The sequence below is a fragment of the Petaurus breviceps genome, unplaced genomic scaffold (genome assembly GCF_028583685.1).
Source record: "Petaurus breviceps papuanus isolate PSGF00001 unplaced genomic scaffold, PetGlider_PUasm1.0 176, whole genome shotgun sequence".
Classification (NCBI taxonomy): Eukaryota; Metazoa; Chordata; class Mammalia; order Diprotodontia; family Petauridae; genus Petaurus; species Petaurus breviceps.
Window position 1 is genome coordinate 3,086,987 of NW_027185771.1, and position 16,377 is coordinate 3,103,363.

General features: G+C 45.4%; 1 protein-coding gene across 3 annotated transcripts; it reads left to right on the forward strand.

Moving 5' to 3' along the window:
• The first annotated feature begins 15 nt into the window (after positions 1-15).
• COG8 (component of oligomeric golgi complex 8) lies at positions 16-15,010 on the forward strand. 3 transcript variants are annotated; one of them, XM_069085492.1, is made up of 6 exons: positions 23-437; positions 1,247-1,454; positions 2,510-3,334; positions 4,463-4,631; positions 5,402-5,578; positions 14,378-15,010. In XM_069085492.1, the coding sequence occupies exons 1-6, from the start codon at positions 70-72 to the stop codon at positions 14,533-14,535; spliced, it is 1,905 nt and encodes a 634-aa protein (XP_068941593.1). In that variant the 5' UTR covers positions 23-69; the 3' UTR covers positions 14,536-15,010. The 3 variants fall into 3 exon arrangements, with proteins under 3 accessions (XP_068941590.1, XP_068941593.1, XP_068941591.1); XM_069085490.1 differs by lacking the exon at positions 14,378-15,010 and having other exon boundaries at positions 5,402-6,052; XM_069085489.1 differs by lacking the exons at positions 4,463-4,631; positions 14,378-15,010 and having other exon boundaries at positions 16-437; positions 5,402-5,670.
• Positions 15,011-16,377: the final 1,367 nt, after the last annotated feature.

The following is a 16,377-nucleotide window of genomic DNA, read 5'->3' on the forward strand; positions in this document are numbered from 1 at the left end:
TTCGCTCCTAGGGGACAGAAGACAGCCAGCACTTCCGCCAAGGAGGGCGGAGCACACGGGAGCGTCAACATGGCCGCAGTGCAACCTGGTGGCGCTGCTGCGGCGGCCGCGCTGGGAGAGGTGGAGGATGAGGGGCTCCTGGCCTCGCTGTTCCGAGACCGGTTCCCGGAGGGGCAGTGGCGCGAGCGGCCCGACGTGGGGCGCTACCTGCGCGAGCTGAGCGGCTCAGGGCTGGAGCGGCTGCGGCGCGAGCCCGAGCGGCTTGCGGAGGAGCGGGCGCAGCTGCTGCAGCAGACGCGGGACTTGGCCTTCGCCAACTACAAGACCTTTATCCGCGGCGCCGAGTGCACCGAGCGCATCCACCGCCTCTTCGGGGACGTGGAGGCCTCCCTGGGCCGCTTGCTGGACCGCCTGCCCAGCTTCCAGCAGAGCTGCCGGTGCGGGCCCCGCGAGGGGGGGCGAGCCCCGGGCCGCCCCCGACCGCCGCCCGCCCTGGTGCCCTCCCCTGTATGATAGGGTGGTGACAGTCCCTCCTCCCAGGGTGGCTCTGAGCATCCAGGGAGATGACACTTGTAAAGCGCTTGCAGCCCGGAGCGCTATGCAAATGCCAGCTTACGTTATTTAAAAAAAAAATTGTTTTAAATAATAATAAATCCCAGAGCTGCCTCGCACTCTGAACAAGTCCCGAAACAGTTCCGAGCCTCTTGTTTCCTCATCTGCAAATGTTGGGATTGGGACTAGAATTCCTAGCCACCTTCCGGCTCCAAATTCAATAAATAGGAAAAACTGAAGGAGTGAATGAAGAATTTATCGGGGGCTACAGGGTGCAAAGCCTTGCGAACTAAATGCATTGTTTATTGCAGTAACTTAGAGCAAAGTTATGATGAAGATCATAATAATGGCTGCAATTTCTCCATCACTTTAAGGCTGAATAAGCCCTGTCTGTGCAGCAAGTTGTGAAGGAAGTAGTGCAAGAATTATTAGCTCTGTTTTGCAGATGAGGAAACGTAGGCTAGGAGAGGTGGTGATTTGTCTAGCATCACCCAGGAAGTATTTTAGTGGGCATTTGAACCCCATCCCCCTGATTCCAACAGGCAGGCCTTTTTCTGCTGCATTGTTGGATGTGAATAGAAAATCTCTGGCTCTTTGTCCAGAATTTGGGTGAAAATGTGAGGTAATTGGGAACCCACTTGATTTAACCAGTTGAAGCTTTGGATTCATGGGTTTATCTCTTGTTTTTCAATAGGAATTTTGTGAAAGATGCAGAAGAGATTGGTTCTAACCGGCATATGAATACTTTGACCCTGAACCGGCACACAGAGATCTTGGAAATCTTGGAGATTCCTCAGTTAATGGACACCTGTGTTCGAAATAACTACTATGAGGAGGCTCTTGAGCTTGCAGCCTATGTGCGAAGACTGGAGAAGAAATATTCTACCATCCCTGTTATCGAGGTATCGCCACTGTTGTTGTAAGCTTGCTGGGTTTGGGTCCCAGGTCTGTGGTGGTCTTTTCCTGCTACCTAACCATGCATAGAAACATTAGATGGAAACCCGTTAGTGTATTTACTTTATTATAGATTATTGTAATTATATATTATTGTGACAGATGACCTGGAGCATAAATTGAAATTTGGCTTTGCTGGCAATCTACAAAATTGTTCTTTAGAAATTTAGTTTCATAATTCTGTGAATCACAGGAATCAGTCAACAGACATATAAGTGATAACTGGGTGTAAAGTATTGTTAGGTCCTTGGGCAGATATAAAGTTTAGTTAAGACACAAGTCCTACTGTCAAGTTGCTTTCATGAGATACTAGTAAGGTAACTATTATAGACAACATTACAAGATACATTATTAGGGAATTAGGAAACAAAGGACCTTGTCAGGTCTGAGGGAGAAGATTGCAGTTAACCTGGGAGATCAGAAGGCTTCTTGAAGGAGGTGGCATTGGACTTAAGTTTTAAAGCAGAGAGAGAGTAGTACAGATTAGTGGCTAGTAGGTGTGACTGCATTCTAGCCATAGAAAGCCACCTGAACCTGGACTCAGTAGCATGGGCACACCATGTTTGTTCAGGCAGCAAAGCATTTTCCGATTTGGCCAGAACACAGCGCTTGTGGATGCTCGGAACATGGGATGGTGCCAGGTTGTGCAGGCCTTGGAATGCCAGGTAAAGAAGTTTGATAAAATGGGTTAGAAAACATCTTCCCGACTTGGCACAATTGTGCTTTGTATGTGAGAGGCAGTGTGTATAATGGATAAAGTGCCAGCCTTGGAGTCAGAAAGCCTGACACTTCCTGGCTTGTGTGACACTTATACAACTCATTTAACATCTCAGTGCCCCCAGACTACCCACTAACATCATAATTTACAGAGTGGGTCCCTATCTTTATTGCTAGAAAGATTTTTCATGGGAGTTCCCCACACTAATGAAATCACACATGTCCAGTCTTATTAAAAAAAAAAAAAACTTATCATTTTTTACACTAACCTCTTCTGCTTTTGCAGAGCATTGTTAATGAGGTCCGTCAGTCTATGCAATTGATGCTCAGCCAATTGATCCAACAACTTCGAACCAATATACAACTTCCTGTCTGTCTCCGAGTTATCGGCTATCTTCGTCGAATGGACATTTTTACAGAGGCTGAGCTGCGAATCAAATTCTTACAGGCCCGAGATGCATGGCTGCGTTCCATCCTGACCTCCATTCCCAATGAGGATCCTTATTTTCATATCACCAAGACCATAGAGGCATATCGTGTCAACCTTTTTGACATAATTACACAGTACCGTGCCATATTTTCTGATGAGGACCCATTGCTTCCACCGGCTGCCGGTGAGCCCTCAGTGAATGAGAGTGCCATCTTCCATGGCTGGGTGTTGCAGAAGGTCTCACAGTTCTTGCAGGTGTTGGAGAGTGACCTCCAGCGTGGAGGCGGTAGCCGCCTGGACTCACTGCTTGGCCAGTGTATGTACTTTGGGCTCTCCTTCAGCCGAGTAGGGGCTGATTTTCGGGGCCAGCTTGCGCCTATATTCCAGCAGGTTGCTTTGAATACTTTCAAGAAAGCACTTCAAGAAGGTGTAGAGAAGTTTCAGGATGAAATGAATTCCTATACTCTTATTTCTGCTCCTGTTGCACTGCAGAGTGCGATTCCTGCTGCTATCCCAATGACTCAGCCTGGAACCTTGCAACCCCCCATGGGACTGCTGGACTTTCCACCCCTGGCTTGTTTCCTCAACAACATTCTGGTTGCATTCAATGATTTGCGTCTCTGTTGTCCTGTGGCTCTGGCTCGGGATGTGACTGCCTCTTTAGAGGATGCCCTGGGCAAGGTGGGGAAACACCAAGAATCATGGTAGAATCTTTTTTTAGGGATGAATTGAAAGGTTTAGCAAGTCTTTCCCTCCCTCTCCCCTTTGACCTTCCCCTTCTTCCAGTCTTATTTTATTTGTAGATATGGCTTTATAAAATAGTCATGTACAAGATCCTAGGTGTTCTAGAAGCTCTGGCTACTGGCCAGACCTGTGGACTGGAGGAGATTCTGAATTGTCCTACTGACTCCTGGTTGAATACTAATTTTTTTTTAGTATGGTAGTACTATTTCCTAGCACTCTTTTCTTTTTCATACATACTTTCCTAGGACTGTACTCTTTATTTCCCTTGACCTCTTATTTCATTTTTTTTTCCCTTTGCTCTCCAAGTGTGAGTAACCATTCCAGACAATACAGGCAAGCATAGGGTGGTGAATTATGGGTAAAAATAAGTTTTTCTATAGGCTATAGTGAACAAGACTTGGAGCTTGGCTGATGTCTGTCTTAGTTAGGTGGAAACTTGACCATGGGTTAAGCCCCTAGATCCGTTTGTGGTGAGGAGGGAGATAGGACATCTTGACATGTTTCTATCTGTCTTTTCCCTTGAGGTTTCCTGGCCTTGATGTTGCTTCAAAGAACAATACTCAGTAGGGAACATGTTTTATTCCTTCCCTCCTTTTTTGGGTCCTTTACAGTTTGGGCTTGTTCTTATGTTGAAATTAAGTCATTTGCCGCATTATCTGCATACTTGTTGCATTGGTATTGGCATTTCATACTATGCTGCTAATGACTAGATTAGTAAATCAACAAGCAGAGATTGATGTGAAGGTGGGGGTGGTTTCAGGAGCTTGATGCTTTAGAGCATATTAAATGTAGTGCACCAGGTTTTTAAGATATTTTTCTGTTGGGTGGCTAGGTGGCACAGTGAATAGAGCACCGGCCCTAGAGTCAGGAGGACCTGAGTTCAAATCTGGCCTCAGACACACCAAAAAAAACTAGCCTTGTGACCTTGGGCAACTCACTTAATCCCAACTGCTCTCCCAAAAAGCAAAAAAAAAAAAGTTTAAAAGTTTGTTGTGTTGGGGCTTGGTAGTACTTGGAGAATGTGCCTCATGTGACTAAAAATAGCTTTCTTGTTTTTTTATTTAGGTAACAAAAATAATCTTAGCTTTTCATCGGGCAGAGGAGGCAGCCTTCAATGCCCGGGAGCAAGAGCTCTTCATTCAGTTCTGCACCGTTTTCCTGGAAGACTTCGTCCCTTACCTAAACCGCTGTCTCCAGGTCCTCTTCCCGCCAACAGAGATAGCACAGATTTTAGGTAGGAGATTGAGAACAATGCTCTTCTGACCATTTTATTTTTATTTATTCCATGTATTCTCATCTGAAGAATAGGATCCATCTCTGGTGAGAGGGACAAGAAAGCAAGCATCCACTAGCAATTTCAAGACCAGCATGTCTTCCTGTTCACTTTTTCCTTTTGATCACTTCAGTCTTTCCATGGGGATGCTCATTGGCTGTAGTGATTTACCACAGCCAGATGGCTGATCCAGCTCTGCCAGAGTTGTTCATTATTTGTAGCCCAGTGGTCATTCTTGAATTCTCATTCCAAAGCATGCTTTTTGTTATGTGGTAACCATGTAGGCAGATAGAGTGAGCCAACATTCATTAAGCTCTTATCATGTACTAGGTATTGTGCTAAGATTGCATATACAGTGAAAGAGAGACAATTCCTGTCCTCAAGGAGCCTACATTTTAATGGAGAAGCACAATGGTGGGATGGGGGTTAGGAGAAGTTGAGAAATCATCTGGTGAATCATGGGCTAAGCATGGCTGACATGGGTATGGGTATTTAGTCAGATGGAGATTCTGGGAAAGAACCTGCTACTTGGAAAAGGAGAAGACTGGGGATGGACAATTGCCAGTGTCAGAAGGCTATTTGGCAAGTCATGTGCTGGTGTTTCTCTAAAGATGTTAAGTCATGTATCTTAACTGCTTTTTTGTGGGCAGATTTTGTTTTACTCTTAAGTAATTTGACTCTTTTCTCTTTTTTTTCCCTGCTTTCCCCACCTCCCTCACCTTTTGAACCAGGTGTTCCACCCACTCAGCTCTCCAAGTTTGGAAACCTTGGACATGTCAATATCCAGGTCATCCAGGAGCCCTTGGCTTTTATCTTGCCAAAGAGAGAGGAGGTTTTCCTTTTGGATGAGAAAGGACTAGAACAAGAGATCAAAGATCCAGCTCTAGAACCTACAGAACAAGAACCCAGTCTGGCATCTGCTCCTGAAGTTTCCCTAGAGAATACAGAAGAAGAAAGTGCTCTGGGGGGCCCTTCACCACCTGACCCTCCTTCAACTGGGAACTAGTGCCTACTCCTTAAGCATCTGCACAGTTTCAGACCTGTGCATCCCAGAAAACCCAGTACCATCTCCAAGTTCTGTCTGACCCTGTCCTTCAGCTTGAACCCTGTTAGCTAGAATCTGGGTGGGCCTATATATATGTAGGGATTTTGTGGGGAAAAGGTTTGTTAACGTTGCTGTAGCCTGACCACATTGACTTCTTGTAATTTAATTTATCCCTAGGAGGCCTGTGGCCTTTTTCTGAGACAGTTTCTGAGGAGGTGAGATAGGAGTACACATACATAGAAAGGAAGTTGGGGAGTAACTCTTTGGATTTGAAAACAGATTGGGTGGTATATAAAGATATATAATAATAAATATTTAACCATGATGACTTATTCAATATGCTTTTGCTGTTCTTACTACTATAGTTAACATTAGGCTAGTGCTTAAAGGTTTGCAAAGTGCTTTATTTATATCATTTGATCTTCACAACAGCTCTGTGAGATAGGTGGTGTTACTTTCCCCATGTAACACCTAAGAGAAAGTTCCTGACAGCCCAGGTCACTTCAGTTAGTAAATATCTGAGGCAGGATTCTGACTTGATACTTCTTGACTGTAAGTTCTACCCTCTTGTATCAGCAATGCCATATTCACAATGCCTATAGAGATTACAAATATGCTGATATAATTATCCATCACAAAATACATCAGGTTTGCCATTTGGGGAAATAAACTAGAAAATTTATTAAGATACCAAAAGACTGAGTCCCAAAACCAGAAAGTGAAAGCCATCAGAGTAGTTATGACATTGGCACAGGTAGATAAAGTAGAAAGCACCCACATTTTCAAGCCTTTAAAACAGAACAGGCTACCTCAGGCAAAGGTCCTCCTCTCCCTACTCACAGCAACCACCCAGCATCCTGGAAGAGCGCTCCCAGCAGCTCCGGCCCCTGGCAGTGCTCAGCCGGAGTCCTAACTCAAAAAAAAAAAAAAAAAAGGCAACCGCCACCAACTGCCAACCGCAGGACCGTTAGCTCAGCTTTTCACTTTCTCTTGCTCTGCTATGTCAGCATGTCCATGGGGCATGGGAGATCTTTAAATCCCATAACCCTTACACCTCTCCACAGGACCCATAGCTATTCTTTCATCTTATGTGAATAACTTTGTAAAAAGAGGATGATGAACTAGATCAGGGATTATTAGCCTTTTTTTGTGTGTGTCCTAGCTTTTTGGCAGACAGAATACTGTTTTACATGTATAAAAAAAGATGGATAGGACTACAAAGGTGTGATAGTAATGGCAATTAAAGATTCCCCTGTATTGGCTTGGTTTTCAAATTGATTGTGTTAAAACCCAGAGTTTGTTAATCCCACCTGTGGGATGGGCTTGTTGATGTGAAAAGAAAGTCCTGAATTGGGAGGAGCTGGTGATGTAGATTTGGAGAGACACTAGAGAGAGGTGGAAGATCTTTTTGGAAGCAGCACCTCGTGGAGAGAGAGAGACTAAGAGAATTGCTGGTGGCCGCTTTGAATTGCCCTGGACTTTTGAGACCTGCCCCCTGAGCTGCCAAGGACTGAGGAGACATGGCTGTTTTGCTGGTACTTTGTCTGTCTGTTTTGATGTTATTTTGCCAGATTTGTCCACTGGTGAAAGACTGTCCTTTTGTTGAAGAAGTCCTGGAACCTGGCTGTTCGCTAAGAAGCCCTGAGACTGTCCTGCAGACAGAGAGTGAATACTGTCCACTGGTGAGGGACAGTACTGTTGTTGCAGGGGTCTGGAGACTGTCCTGCAGACAGAGTGAATACTGTCCACTGGTGAAGGACAGTGCTGTTGTTGCAGGGGTCTGGGAGCCTTTCTGTTGGTACAGAAGCCCTGAAGAAGGATTTTCTTGTTGTATGTTTACAGAAATCCTGGGAGAGGGCTTTGCTAATGTGTTCAGGGGTTCTAGGACTGTTCTACAGACAGAGGATGAATTCATGAAGGGACTGGCAATGTATCTTGTGGCCTTGCTAAGCCTTGTCTCCCCAGGAACTAAGATTGCTGAGAACTTGCCTCTTGTCAAGATGAAGAAAAGACCTCCATTTGGGTATTAAGTGCTGTGTTTAAACTTGATGTAACTCTGGGGTAGATTCAATTGTGATCCAGGGGTGGGGAACTTTTGACCTTATGTTTGGAAACTAATCTACATTTGAGAAGAGGGGCTTTGTGGTGGACTTAATTAAGGTATAGCCTGGGGGTGGAGAAGTATTTAGAACAGAGACTTTGTAATTGATTGAATGATTGGAAGATCCTGGGGTGGGGTAGTACTTGGAGATTATTTAATCACACTTAGTAAATGCTGTATTTGGAATGATGTCATGTTTTGATCTTCTCTGTTCTTGGTTTGTCACTAAATAAAATAGAGAGCACCTATGCTGGTATTTTGAACCTGGGAAGTTGCCTTCTTTTGGCATTACATTACAAAAGGAAACCAATTATATTTAAGTATAGTTATTAGAATATATTATAAAAACGAGGGCACACAAATATAACCAATGCGGCCAAAATGAGAAGGAAAGCAGAAAACTGGGAAAGCGTAGCAAATTTCTCTGAAGGTCTCTTCTCAAGTATACAAAGAATTGACCCAAACTGATGAAAAATCAAAGCTATCAGTAGGCACATGAAAAAGTGCTCTAACGTGAGTAATTAAGAGAAATATAAAACCATGAGGTACCATCTCACACCCATCAGATTAGGTAACATGAAAGGAAAGGAAAATGATGGCATGCTAGAGGGGATTTGGAAACCAGTACATCACAATGGATAGAATGCTGAGTGTGCAGTCCAGAAGGGCCTAAGTTCAAATCTGACCCCAGACAGCTCTTTGACCCTGGTCAAATCACTTCATCCTGTTTGCCTCAGTTTCCTCATCTGTAAAATGCTCTGAAGTAGGAAATGGTAAACCACTCCAGTTTCTTTGCCAAGAAAACTCCAAAGGAGGTCATGAAAAGTCAGACACAGCCTAATAACAACAATGAATTTTGGTAGAGCTGTGAATCTAACCAAACAGCTGTCAAACTGTGCAAACCTTTTGACCCTAAAACAACGCTACTAGGTCTTTATCCCAAAGAGCTCAAAGGAAAAGGGAAAGGACCTAAATGTGCAAGAATATAGTAGCTTTTTTTGTGGTGGCAAAGAATTGTAAATGGAGACGTCCATTCATTGAAGAATGGCTAAACAGGTTGTAGTATATAAAACCTGTGATAAATTACTTTTGTCCTGGAGCAGGATGGTTTCAGAAAAACCTGGGAAGACTTCCATGACCTGATGCAAAGTGAAATGAGCAGAACCAAGAAAACCTTGTACGCATAGCTACTCTGCTCAAGACAATGACACCAGACAATTCCAGAGGGTCCACGAGGAACAATGCTATCCACCCCCAGAGAACGAGTGCATACTCACTGCAGCATACGTTTTCACTTTTTTTAGGGGTAGGGGGGAACATGGTTAATATAGAACTATGTTTTGTATAACTTTACATGTATAATTGAAATCTTGCTTTCTTAAAGGGGGTGGGGGGACAGGAGGGAGATAATTTGTAACTTAAAATTTAAAAAAGCCAGAATGCTGACAATAACAAACCAAAGTGAAAAAAGAAACGAGAAGTGCACAGATGCCAGGTTTAAGAACCCTGACCTAGGAGTTCTCCCTCTCAGCACTTAGGACTTCCCAGCCCAGAAGTCCGGAAAGAGGTTGGGAACTACATCTCCCAGCGTCCTCAGCGGCGGAAGCGGAAGTGGCGTGTTCGGCCGGTTGGTGTTCTGACAGCCATGGGTCGGCCATGGGAGAAGCTGTTATCCCTGGCGCGGGGCTTCGGCGGCTGCGCGCCTCCCGTTGAAGGCCCCGCGCTGCGCCGCCCGTGGACTCGCGCCGTGCGTCGCTGGCTGCTGCGGCCGCCCGAGCCGCCGTACAGACACGTGTGCCAGGTGGGCGAGCCGGTGCTGCGGGCCGTGGCGGCGCCCGTGGATCCCGCGCGCCTGGTGGGGCCCGAGGCGCAGGCGCTGGTGGCGCGCCTGGTGCACGTGATGCGCGCGCAGGGCGCCGTGGGGCTGAGCGCGCCGCAGCTCGGGGTGCCGCTGCAGGTGCTTGCCGTGGAGTTCCCCGAGCGCCTGCTCGCCAGCTATCCCCCGGCCGTGCGTCAGGCCCGCCGCATGGCCCCCAGCCCGCTGCGCGTGTTCGTCAACCCGCGCATGCGCGTGCTCGACAGCGGCCTCGACTCCTTCCCCGAGGGCTGCCTCAGCGTGGCGGGCTTCGTGGCGTGCGTGCCGCGCTGCCGGGCCGTGCAGATCGAAGGTGTGGGCTGGGCCTCGGGGAGGTGGGGGGTGGGCAGCAGCTGTGAAGCGCCTGCCGGGTGCTAGGCCCTGTGCTGAGCTCTTAGAAAGGCAAAAGGAGCTCACAGTCGGATGGGAGAGCCAGCAGGCAAATGACTGGACAGACGAGACACAGACAGGATGGCTTGGGATAGGCTTGGATTAAGGGGGCCTGGGAAAGGCCTCTTGCGGAAGGTGGGATTTCAGCTGGTAGCTGAAGGAAGCCAGGAGGGAGAGATGAGGGGGTGGAGCACTCCAGGCAGGGAGGGCCACGAGTGTTATCCTCAGTCTTAGAACACCCCAGCGAGGCCAGACGTGGGCAGTGAACCGAAATGATACCTGGCACAGGTCTAAGCTCCGTAAAGATTTATGTCTAAGAAGCCTCATCATTTCCTCTCTGCCGGATCCTGGACCGGAGATGCAAAGTTAAATTTGAGATAGTTCTTACTTTCACTTGTCTCACATCTTAAGTGGGGAAGCAACATTGACCATACCAGTGTCTGTACTACAGAGTAAATCGTGTTATTGTAGTTTTGGTCCTATCTTGGTGCATAGTGGGAAGTGTTTGTCTATACCTAGTTTCTGCCAAACTGCTTTCCAGTTTGTATTTTTTAAGCAGTTTTTGTCAAATAGTAAGTTCTTGTCCCAAAAGCTAGGATCATTGTGTTTATAAAACACTCTATTATTGTGGTCATTACCTTCTGGGTATTGTGTACCTAACCTTTTCCACTGATCCACCACTATTTCTTAGTACCAGATTGTTTTGGGGGGGGGTTGGCTTTTTGGGGGGAGGGCAGTTGGGGTTAAGTGACTTGCCCAAGGTCACAGGGCTAGTTTTTGTATTAAGTGCCTGAGGCTGGATTTGAACTTAGGTCCTCCTGACTCCAGGGCGGGTGCTCTATCAACTTCACCACCTAGCTGCCCCTAAGTACCAGATTGTTTTGATGATTACTGCATTATAATACAGTTTGAGATCTGGTATGGTAGGCCACCTCCTTTCACATTTTTTTTTATTAATTCTCTTGATATTTTTGATCTCTTGGTCTTTCAAATGAATGTTATTTTTTCTAGCTCTATAAAGTAGTTTTTTGGTATTTTGTGTCAACTGGAGCAGAACTGGCAACTAACCTATGAGTGGTCGTAGCTGAACAAAGCAGGCTTAGAGACTGGGATAATCAGGAATCAAATAGAAGTTTAATTTATTTCACAGTGAGGAAAACACTTGCAAGTGGAAGGCCCCTTCCTGAGAAGGAGGAATTAACATGCTGGGGCAAAGGCAGGACTTTCATATATATATATATATATGAAAGGGGCTGGACCACAACACAGTCATTCTTAGGTCTTGAGTAAGCAGTTCCCAAGGTTAGCATTTCTTGGGCTTGGGTCCAGTGGGAATAGCTTCTCAAGTCTTTGAGTCATTGAGCCTTGTGATTGCTCTGCGGGGTACAGAACCAGAGGTACTGTGGTTGGAAAGAGAGTGCTGTACTTGGTTCAGTTCACTTGGCAGTTAAAAGAAACAGGCGTTGTGAGCACGTCAAGAGATGTGATAGATGGCTTTAGGCTGTAGTATGTTGGCTCTCGGGTCCCTGGGAAACAGGGGGAGCTCCAACAAATCTAAATAGTGATTAATATGAAAATCATAAATCCCTTAGGGAACACCTGGTGCTAGTCAAAGCAATACTCTTTGCCAGAGGGTGAGATCATCCAGAACGCAAAGGATTGTTGTTATGCCAAGTTCAGGGCACAGCCTGCTTGCTGGGCCTTAGTTCTGGGAAACAGATACCTTGTATTTGATTGGTATGATGAAAAACAATTCTTTTGCACCCACACACTAGCATGAATCAATTTAGCACATTAGCAAACTGTCACCTAGGGAAAGCCTGAAGGATGGGATGCTGGATTGGTAAATTTTAGTGGAGAGAAAAAGTTGGGAAAGGGTCACCAACCATTAGGTTCTGCCCAGAAGGGAAGGTGGACAGAGGGTACTTTAGACCAGAGGGTCTTCAGGTTTTCTTAATCATGTATACCTTCAAATCTTTTGAACACACAGTGTGTATCTTTTTGCTTCTTTATACATTATATGCCTGTACTCCCATAGCACTAAGGGCTGTGTAATGTAAGTGTCTAGAGAGCTGACCTTGAAACTAGGGAGCTCACATCCTGGTCCTGGGACCCTGGACACATCATTTCACCCCTGAGCTCTAGAGGGCTGTGTAGGACAGGGAGTGGCAGGGAAGGTGCTGACCCCCTTGGGAGAAAGAGCTCCCTGTTCTGGGGAAAGCACAGGTGTGGGCATGGATTTGCTGCTGCACTAATAATGTACCTCATAAAACAAACAAAAAAGCAGATTTTTTAAAAATGAGATAACAATGACTAGACTTTCTATAGCACTTTAAGGCTGAGGAAGCACTTTACATGTGTGATTTCATTTGATCCTCTGTGAGGTAGAAGCAATTATTCCCATTAATTCCCACTTATCAAATGAGATAATCCATGTCTAATGCATTGCAGCCCTTAAAGTGGTATATAAATGCTAGTTATTATTAATTATTTACTGGCAGATAAGTGACTTGCCCAGGGCCACATAGTTACTAAGTGATTGAAGCCGGATTTGGCCTCAGATTTTCCTGACCTCAAGCCGGGTGCTCTGTCCACTGGTCCATTAAGCCGATGAAATAATATTGGAGTAAAAAGGAAACCCTTGGCATTTAGGGAGTAGGAGAGTAACATGATCCATCCAGAACCTTGGGAAAATCACTTTGGCAGCTTTGTGGAAGAAGGTGTGGGGAGAGACCAATTAGGAGGCTCTAAAGGAGGGGCCAGTTTGGGGATGGGGGGTGGGGTGGCGGCAGCAGCAAGGGCCATGTTGGTAAAGAGAAGGGGGGGGCAGATGTGAAAGGATGAGAGGAGGTCGAGCTTTGGCAACTGATTAGATATGTGGATGTGGGGAGAGTGAAAGTGAGGAGCTAGAGATGACCCCAGGATTGTGAAAACCCAGGTGACTGGAAGGATACTGGTGCTCTCACTAGTAATAGGAAAGTCTGGAAGATGAGTGGGTTTGAGTGGTATCTGCAGTCCAGACCACAGTCCACCCATGCTAGGGTGGCAGCTAGGTGTCACAGTAGACCGAGTGCTGGACTTGTAGTCAGGAAGACCTGAGTTCAAAGGCAGCCTCAGAAACTTGTGACACTAGAGAAGTCACTTAATTTCTACCTCAGTTTCTTCATCTGTAAAATGGGGGAAATAGTAACTGGGAAGTTCAAATGAGATAACATACTGGGCTTCACAAACCTTAAAGCACTGTATAAATATTATTGTGCCTCAGTCCCTCCTGCCCCAAATTAAAAGGAGGTTGGTGGACTCCTTGCCTGAGCCAGGAGATGTCCTGTGGGGCAGGGGTTAAAACCAGAATTTTTGCAAAGGCACTGCACAGCTGGTGGCCACACCGATTCTTTTGCATGCACAACAGATGGAGGGGAAGGCAGTTTGGTGGGGGTAAGGAAGGCTAAGTGTGGCGACAAGCCCCACAATTGGCTAAAGTAACAAAGGGGAGCTGGACTCCTCTTCCCACCCTGTTTGGGTGATCACATACTTCTTATGCTCAGGCACAGCCCCACTTTGGACACTACTGTTGTGGACAGCCAGAGGCAGGCCTTGAAGCACCTGGGAAAAGAGAAGAGGAGTCACTCACCAAAGACAAAGGGCTCAACCTTTGGTGTGTTCTTAATGACACCATCTGCATGTGCTGCTTTCCCAACTCTGAATACAGTCTTAGTGTTCTTGGATTAATGGGGTACACTTCACACGTGGAAAAAAATTCAAACATTCTTTACATTATTTCAGGTTTTACCTATCGTTCAGGGCCCTGAGCGGGGCTCAGGCAAAAGAACATTGGACAGGATGAAATCTCAGTGGGTCAAAAGGTAGAAGCAAAAGAAAACAGCATTTATCTTTATAGGATTTTATAGCTTTTATAGGCTTCTAAGCTGGCTAGTGCACCTGCCTTAAGTTCCAGGTGTTGGGGTGTTGGTAGCTAAGTAGACATAGGTAGGCTGGAGGAGGAAGAGCAAAAGGAAAGAGAAGCTGCTTGGGAAATGACAGGTAGTTCTTCCCTCCCCTAGTTCTGCTTTGAGTCCAAGAATTATCAGAGATGGGTAAAGAGCTGAGTACTAGATGAGGGGAAGAATTGCAGCAGTTCTGTAGGGGGAATGGGGATTTCTTTTTGTGAATTCCATTCTTTAAAATGCCGCTTCTTTAGTCAGCAAGGAGAATGTGGGAGAAGCTTATCTAGGATGGAAGAAGGGGGACTGAGCATGGGAGGAGATGGAGAATCGCATTGATCAGTGTTTTCACCAGTGCAATGAATTTTGTTGCAGGGTTGAATGAAAATGGAGAATCTGTGGTGTGGCAGGCCAGTGGGTGGCTTGCCCGGATTATACAGCATGAGATGGACCACTTGCAAGGCTGTCTCTTCATTGACAAAATGGACAGCAAGACATTTACAAATGTACGGTGGATGGAAGTAAATGATTGAAGTCCTCATCTCCAGAGTGAATTCTGAAAAAGCTTCTCCCAGTAGCTGTAACTGTAGGTCAGCCATGATTGAAGTAAATGATGTGCTTGGCCTACATTCTGCTGATCACAATGGTTAGTAATTTTATGTACTGATTCAAGGAACATCTATAATGAAATTAGTGCTGTGGGCAAAATATTTGACCTCTTTTGAAAAGGAATAATTATTTCTTGGAGTTAATCTAATAAAAGAGGCAATGTATAGTGTATAAAAGGCTCATCTTGGATTAGGAAAACCTGGGTGAGTCTTGGCTCTGAAAATATAGCAGCTGTTTGACCAGGGACAAGTCACATAAATGCTTAAAGACTCCTAAGATGAGAAACAGACATGTTGCCTGTAGGCTTCATTGAAGGGGTTTTCCACACAGGGTGCTCCCCAAACATAAAATTATAATTCCAAACAAGAAAATAAAAACAAACTTAGTGAGTGGACAGTACTTTTCTTGAAAATTTTCTGGAAGTGAGCATAAACATATACACACACTGCAACTGGCATTGCTTACCACATGATTTTTACAAGACCTATAGAACCAAAGCCCCAAACTGGTCATAACTGTGAACAACTAAAGCATTTTATAAATAGCTTGATTTAAATGCCTAAATAACCGCTTTAGGGGCGGCCAGGTGGTGCAGTACTAGCGCCAGCCCCCAGCGTCGGAGGACCCGGGACCCACACAAAAAAACTGGCCATGTAACCCCGGGCAAGTTTCTTAACCCCAACTGCTTAAAAAAAAAAACAAACAAACACTTTAGCTCTTGAGTACTCCTGTTGGTGACCCACTCTCAGTCATATGCATTTAGCAGAGAGGCCACCTGGGATGGAGGGAAGAACACAATCTCACCAAAGCTTAGTTACCATGAGATCTCGGGATACATTCATTTCTTCCTTCACACAAGTAGAAAAAGAGGAAGAAAATGCACATGGATAGCAGCAGCACTATAAAATGAGGGATGTTTGCTAGTTTGGGCATCTTTCTGGAGAGAGAGGGTTCTCATGGTAACTATTATGGGCCCTTTCTCAGAATAATGTTTTTTAAAACACAAAATATATAAGATTGCAAAAGAAACTAATTACACTGAAATAGTTGTTAAAATTTCTTAAAAAGTTCTTCAATCCCAGGTTGAGAATCTACAGTGGCACTACTCCCACCATTGTTGATTTCTTGTCAGTTGGCCTTCTGAGGAGATGGAGGCAAGGGTGCTCAGTCCAGGAATCGGGAGTCCTGGCCATCAATCAGGCCTGGATCTGCCCTCATTTTTACATTCTGGTTGAAAGTGTTATTTTTATTTTTTAAGAAAAAGGACACTCTGATCTGACACGGTTGAACTGCTAGAGAGAAAACTGCAGGAATGTGTCAGAGATGCCAAGTTCCAACTGGAGAATATTTTGCCAGTGGGGCCCAACTACAAAGTGCTTGAGGGACTGTCAGCTTAATATCAAACTGCCCAAAGGAATAAGATGGTCGTTCTGGTCCCTATTCAGTCAGATTCTTAATGACTAGCTGTTATTTACACCCACCCTGCAAATTTTTATAGGTTCATAATTTAGCTGTCTGCCTGCTTTAAGTTTTCATCCTTTAACATCAACCCTAGGATGCTAAAAGTCAGAAGCTATCCTTTTTCTGCTCCTCAGCTAGTAGCATCTGGTTCATTCCTGATGGCAGTTCCATATTTGAAGGATGAGCTGGGGGATGACCCTCTTCCCAACAAGCATGGCTTAATAATGGAAAGAATACTTCACCAGCCAGGAGACCTCCGTGCAGATCCTAGGTACTCTGTCAGTCATTTAACTTCAGAGCCTTAA

Excerpts from the sequence above, each read along its gene's own strand:
- COG8 (XM_069085492.1), top strand. The coding sequence starts at position 70 with ATGGCCGCAGTGCAACCTGGTGGCGCTGCTGCGGCGGCCGCGCTGGGA. Across the intron at positions 1,455-2,509 it reads CTACCATCCCTGTTATCGAG|AGCATTGTTAATGAGGTCCG; the intron begins GTATCGCCACTG and ends CTGCTTTTGCAG. Across the intron at positions 4,632-5,401 it reads AGAGATAGCACAGATTTTAG|GTGTTCCACCCACTCAGCTC; the intron begins GTAGGAGATTGA and ends CTTTTGAACCAG.